Genomic DNA, 7103 nt, shown 5'->3' with positions numbered 1-7103 from the left:
TCGACAGAGTAATAAGCAACAAGCAATGCTACCACCACTCACCACATGGTCTGTACAAACATAGTGTTGCCAAACCCTCAAAATATTTCCTCCTAAATTCGTCAGCATATCCCTAAAAACCCTAAATGCAATTGGATAATTGTATTTGACGTCACGCCACAGAGAAAAGTTACAAGTGGCAATAACGATCACATGACCTTTGCTAATGCTAAGAAAAAATATTTTCCACACCTGGAATCGAATTACCGTTTGTCTGAAAGCAGCGGATACAAAAGGCTTTACTATCTCTTCCACTTTTCTGCAATGTCCGATAGCTCCCCTCCCCCTCCAAATAACAAACATTTTTTCCTCAACCCTCTCTTTTCTTCCAACTCTATCCTTCACACCCCCCTCTCGCCTGTCCGTCAATTCTTAGAAAAACTCCTCAGCTGAACACTGATAAATGCATACTCATTGCCCCCCTCCCTCCCCTCGCTCCGAGCTGCAAAATGCTGAAAATAGGCTGCTCTTATTAAAAGAAAATATCGTTGTCAAACTGTTGCATTACTAAAAGTCACTGGATTCATCTTCAATATTTTTGAACAGGTCGTTTAGAGATCGGTAGCGCGAAACGGCCGCGCCGAATCGGCGGCGCCGAAATGGGTTTCGCGCCGAAACGGCCGCGCCAAAACGGCGGCGCCGAAACGGCCGCGCCGAATAGTCCCATTCCGTCCTTCTGGCTATCACCCCTGTTTTGACAAAATCAGAAGAGACCTGACGCATGCGCAAATTCGAGTAAGGTTTCGCCATAAAATATCAGAAGTACCTTACATTATTTCTCCACATAATCAACATACCGGTTCAGACATTTGTCCTATCGGAGCACTAAATTAGAGATCCCCCTGTCATAGAATTCTTCCGGCTGCCTGTGGAGTGGAATCACCGTCGGATTGCGTTCTTGTCTTCTGTCCTGCCAGAAACTTCTTCAGTGGACCGAAATCGTAAAAACCACTAAAGGGAAGGTCCGGACTGCAGGTGCATTTCCCTGTGAACTACTATGGTCTCTTGTCCCTTGCTTCATACAAAACGAATAACACTTCGCTGCTCATAAGCTGTGGACGTCTAAAGAACAACCGCCATTTTAAATGACTGATAGGAGCTCCGCTCATCGGAGCAAAAGGCAGATACGGCTAGTACGGTTTAAGGAACGGTCACTTCTGAGAATGTATATGTTCACTTTGTATTCACAGCCGTATTTTGGCTTAAAAAAAATAGGCGCAAAAACTTTTTGATTTGCTTTCGTACCTTTCCTCAAGAAACAGTCTGACTTCTGTATATCTAAAATAAGAGTATCTACGCCTCCTTTGTTCTCGTAAAGTATTTTTGGAAAACTCATTTGGTGACCGAGATTTTGTGAAGTTAATGATTTTGGTGATCTTACCAACAACAGTCTTAAACTTGGGATATAAGAATTTTTTGCAGACATTGCCAACGCATGAATCCACTTATGGCTGCTAGAACAGTTTTGACATTATTTTAATTTTAATAAGTTGTTTAATCCAGTTAATTATGTCACTCATGGCCGTACTCCATCACTACAGATTTCAATGCAGTTGTGACATGACATTGTTGTTGCCGTGTCCATGGTGCAAAAAGGTACGAAGGACTGCTTTGGCCACTTCTTCGATATGATCAGAAAAAACGATGTCCTTGGTCCAGTTGATGTCGATGCTGAAGAGGCCGAAGCCATAGCTGGACAATAGAAGAGATGGTGATGGTCTAGTTGTGTAAATGGACAGTGTGGACACATTGAATCGTAAGTTCTGGACCCGTCAGGCAAGACTTTCGTGCAATTTAGGTGTCCGGTTCCAAGTCTTGCAGTGGTGGCGGTAACCTCTCGGCAGTTGAGCTGTAACAGGAAACTTACCTCGCGAATGAATGAACAGTGTATGCTTCGCAACTGCGTTGGCGTCGGCAAGTGTGGTTAACGACGAGGTGGTATCAGAGTTCTGGCTTCTTTAGCCAGAGAGTCAGGCTTGTTCCTCTTTTCAGCTATGCCTCATGGGCTGGATGAATCCACTGTATAATGCCCTTCTTGCCTTTTTCCTCGATATTGTTTAGGGTTGTTTGGGTGTTGTTAATCTCTTGACTTAAAGAAGTGTTGCCTCCCTGTATGGCTTGCAGTGCAGACTTGCAATCTGAGAAAATGACCCATCAGATGTGATGAGTTGTGCCTTCATGATCTGTTGTTGCCTTGTGATGAGTTGCAGATGGAAAGAGCTTCTCTGATGGCAACGAGCTCATTTGTAAAATTTGAGGCAATCTTTTCCACAGGTAGTTTTCTAACCACAGTTCCACAGGTAGTACTTTGAGCTGTTGCTATCGGGATTTATGTAGAAAATGCCAGCACCTCCTCTGCCACAGTTTGAGTTTGATGAACCGTCCGTGTACACTGTCGCCATTTCAGGAGTCGAAAGCCTAGTGATGGTCTTTAGGCTTTTTTGTTGGATAATTTCTTGAGGTTCTTTTTTGGTGCACAGCTCTTAGAGTTCAAGACTGATTCTCACTGATAACGGTGGTCTGATCGGGAACTCAGGTTCCTTAATGAAGACGGGGACCGAATGCCCCAGGTTGATTTCTGCTCTGATGTTTTTCTCAAATTGCAGAGTGGACGATCTGTGTACCCGTATCTTCGCCGTCCAATTCCTGTAGGTAACAGTAGAGTTGTGTAGCACATGGCATTATATTGTCTCAAAAAAGAGAAGACCAAATATTTTCTGCCCAGTATCGCGTCCTAAACGTTGATTTGCATAAGAGAGATTTTCCATTATTGCATTTTCGTATTGATACCCATTGGTGACAATACTGCTGTGCTAAGCACAGAAGTAGTATCTGCACTTTTTGTCAAAATTGAGTTACGGTCACCAGGAGGTTCTTTGTCACACATTTACTAAGTACAAGGTTTTATGGTCAATTGTCAATGAGACATATTTTTTAAATCGTTGCATCTGCATCAAATACATAGAGGCACACAACTTTAACGGAAATTTCTCCTTTTGAACTCAACTGCGGGTACGACTTTTGTGCTTAGCATGGCAGAATAAATCTTACCAATCCTGTTACATCGGTAGATTTGTAATGAAATTTAACAAATCGAGAATTTGAGCAGTCCATCGCTCGAGAATTCAAGATGTGATTATCAAGAACTGGAGGTACGGTAATCGAGAACTCGTGATAATCGAGTTCTTGAATGAACAATCGAGTGATTCGATTATGAAAACTCAATTATGCCCAATCACAATTGTACTACAGTGGAGGCCGGTTAATTGAATCGGTGGACAATTGAATCAGCCGCTTTAATGAATCAAATTGTCAAAAACATAATAAAATCCAGCTTTATTGAATTTACCGCTTTATTGAATCAGCCGCTTTATGGAATCAAAACTGTTTAGAATAAACGTGATTCGTATAAGCGGCGTCCACTGCACGCACCGAAAACCAAAGACCTGCCAGAGTGGGTGTTCGAAGAAGATGTGTGGAGAGGAGGTTAGGTGGGCGGCACCCCTAAAGTAGACTTTTTTTTGGACGGTAAAATAATGGCATTAGTGATTAAATAACCTTCTCCAAAATTTGGGACTCGAGGCTACAGTTGACATCATCTTTTCAATTCAAAGTAAAATCAAAATTTTGCGAAATATCATTAGAAAAATATAAAACACACACTTATAAAGTCAATTCTTTCCTAAAACGCGTCAAAAGATTCAAGACTGTTGTTTTTTGATTGATTGTTAATTTGAACTTGAAAAAGTGGAGGGTTAAAATGCCCTTTTACTTTTGAAAAGGAATGGAGCATTTGTTCTCTCCTTGTACGAGCCGTCTATACTTTCCACTATTGAAACGTAATAGCGCAGCTCTACTTTTTACACAGTTTAGTCACATTAGTATTATATAATCTGTCAAATTCCGGAATAACCACCTTTCGCTGTATTATTCGTACATAATTTGTTGAACATTTCACTCGAAAAATAAAGTTATCCAGAAAAACAATTGCATACATATACATTGAAGAAAAATTTCCTTCCCCTTATAAATTAAATGATTAGGCACGGGCGGACTGGCCTGCCAACCCATCATGGGTGCCACTCTAAAATTTGGCAAAGACTGAAAAACGCATGGCTCCATTTCGCGACACCAAAATGTTAGCGCTTAGTTTGTTTGATGTTTCAGACATATATAATGCTAATTTTTGATGCTGTAACTGTATAGTAAAACCAAATTGTAAGATTAAGTAAAAATTAAAACCTAAATAAAAAAAATAACATATCATTGTCCAAGATTTTTAGGAGGTAAAAAAGTAGAAAAAGAACCTAATAATAAAATACATTAAAAAATCTTACTATTTGCTACTGCAGAAGAAAGCTTCAGATTGTATAGTTCATGTTACATAAATAGTTCATATTTCATACAAAAAAATAGTAATTAAAAAAAATTCAGGTATGAGATTCTTGGCTATAAGATGCATTGTGATAAAAACTTTAATAAAATTTTCCAGATTAAGATAAGAATGGTTGAAATCAAGAGATTGAATGACTTTTTTAATTATTTTTTTGGGGAAAAAAACAGCTTATCTTTTTAACTTTAGCAGATGGGCCAGTTTTTTGTCCTCATAAGAATAAGACCTTTTTTGAGAGTGAGAGATTCAAAAGTAAAGATTTGTTTCATCTATAAAAATCATTATGAACATGGAAAAAAACCCAATGGCCGAAATTTTTGAAAAGACGGAATTCCGTCCCTTGGACGGAAGTGTGGCAACCATGCAACCCATCGACCAGCGCGCCGTCGTTATTTATTTATTTTTTGCGCCCTTAAACCTTAGCGTCTTTGTTTTTTTGTATGCCCAAAAAACTGTGCGACTCTTTTTTCTTTTTTTTTTTTTGCTCCCTCAAGCCTGAGCTCCATTGGTTTTTCTCTTGCGCCCTCAATCCTGTGTGCTTTCGCTTTTTTTCTTTTTCTCTTTTTTTTTTCACCTCAAACCTTTTTTTGCACATTTTATTTCATTGTATTTTATTTTCTTCCTCGAATGTGTGCACCTTCGGTCCCCCTCCCTCGCCCTTAAACCCGTGCACCCTTTTTTGCGCCCTTTGCTTAGGAGTCAAGGTTGGCACCCCGAGGCACGGGCCCCCTAGTTTGGGCTTGGTAATGAAGTGATTCACTTGTAGACGTTTAAAAATGTATTCCATTTTCGTGAGATGAAAGACTGTTAGATGAAAAAATCACATTAAAGAAAATAAATATTGAATGATTTTTGGTAATTTTAAAAAATGCATGAAAAGTAAAACCTCTCGGCAGCTGCCTACTCTGCTTGCGCAGAATTTCAGCTCTGGTACTCGTTCGATAATCTGGGTCTGCTTAAATCCATGCCATGATGAAAATGTTTAAATTAGAATGAGGAACGGTGATTGGGAACCGCGGTTAAAACCTGATACATTTCAGTTTTTGCTCACAGATGGCGCCATTTGCACTTGTTTACATTTTCTCCTCGGCTCATTGAAGGGTCGACCTTGGGCTAGATTTGTGAGTAAGAGGAACTAGATGGCGCTAACTCTTGCGCACGGCTCCGAAAGGCCTTCACGATGCGTTGTAAACATATGATCGCCATATTCGTTGTGTACGTCCGTGGGAGTGGCGTAGATCCGAGAGCACGAAGCTGTTTTCTTCAGTTTCTCCATGTTATAGAAAGCGCTCTTCGCTCCTAGAACCGAGTTCGCTACCAAGGCAACGGGGCTGTATGAATCTGTTGTTTCTGTGCCTGATATTGTGGTATTTTCTCCGTCACTGTCCCGCAATGATGAGCGAAAACAACAACAGAAACACCGGCAACTTCAACGAGAGCCCGCCGTACGTCGTCGGGATATTGTCGCCCTCGACGACGGTCTATATCGACCAGGTGCCGGCGAACGGGCGGGACGTCTCCCCGCCGAACGACTTGAACCTGAGGCGGCGAAACAACAACTCCTTCCAGATCACCAGTGTGACGGTCCAGGGGTCGCGCAAAAACGACGACTTCGCAGACGACAGCGCGGACGATTTGGACGAGACCAGCCACACGGACGACCTGAGCTCCGACTTCCTGGACTCGTCCCGAGCCGACAATGAGGGGTATCACTCGGAGGACATCGCAGAGGACCTCTGCTCCCCCTGTGGACCGATCATCTTCGCGACTCAGCTTCCCGCGTCCAACCATCCCCCCAACATGAACCTTGGCATGGTCGGCGTGACGCCGACTTTCGCCGCCATAGGGCCTGTCGCCGGCGGCGTGACTATGATGACCAGCAAGTCCGAGAGTCCGATTAGTGCCCAAGTGCCCATCATGAATCCTCTGCCGGACAACTGGCAGAGGAGGTTCAAAGTGGTGAAGATTGTCAGCAGCGAGCCATTCCGCAGGGGCAGGTGGTTGTGCATGGATTTCAAAGACCCACCATCGCAATCGGACATCCGAGAATCTGCTTCGAACGGGACGAACACTCCTCCGACCATCCAGATCACCAACTGTGACGCAGAAGAGATGCAGCCGGTTGAGCAACTGCTGAGCGGCAGTTTTGCCCAAGTGTACGAAATTCCCATCAACCAGACATTCAACGGAAATTTCGTCATGGCGAACCAGCAGCAAATGTACGGTATCATCTTGCCCCAGAGTGACAATCTGCAGCCTGTCACTTTAGTTCAAGACATGAGCTTACAGACCGCGTTGCCGTTCGACACGAACTTTAACAACCTGGTTAATGCTCAGAATAATAACATTTTGGTGCAGCAAGACGCGCTGGTTCATGAGAGCATCCAAAACTTTAACAAGCCCGTGGCCACACTCGTCAACAGTAGCAGCATTCCAAACCAGTCCCCTCCTTCGTCGCAATGTGCCAATAACAATAACAATTACATCAACAGCAGTCCTCAAACCGTCCTAAACCACGTGAATTCTCAAGACCCAATGGATTCCATAGTGCCTCTTTCACGATCAAGAACTAATTCTGAAAGCAATAGATTGTTGAACCACTTCCCACCTGCTCGCTTTGACAAAGTGGATACGGAGAACTCAGAAAGGTAGGAAAGTTTTCCCCTATTTT

The 7103-nt window shown here is 42.7% G+C and overlaps 1 protein-coding gene across 2 annotated transcripts in view; it reads left to right on the top strand.

Moving 5' to 3' along the window:
- Nucleotides 1-5667: 5667 nt before the first annotated feature.
- Nucleotides 5668-7103, top strand: part of LOC129235192 (protein bunched, class 2/F/G isoform-like) — a 355864-nt gene continuing 354428 nt past the window's right edge. For both annotated transcript variants that reach the window (XM_054868887.1, XM_054868886.1), the window contains exon 1: nt 5668-7080. In XM_054868887.1, the coding sequence (XP_054724862.1) occupies nt 5768-7080 (1313 nt within the window). In that variant the 5' untranslated portion in view covers nt 5668-5767. The remainder of the gene's footprint in view (nt 7081-7103) is intronic.

The sequence above is a fragment of the Uloborus diversus genome, chromosome 2 (genome assembly GCF_026930045.1).
Source record: "Uloborus diversus isolate 005 chromosome 2, Udiv.v.3.1, whole genome shotgun sequence".
Lineage (NCBI taxonomy): Eukaryota > Metazoa > Arthropoda > Arachnida > Araneae > Uloboridae > Uloborus > Uloborus diversus.
The sequence above is the reverse complement of the archived record's forward strand: the minus strand, read 5'-3'. Positions and strand labels throughout refer to the sequence as shown.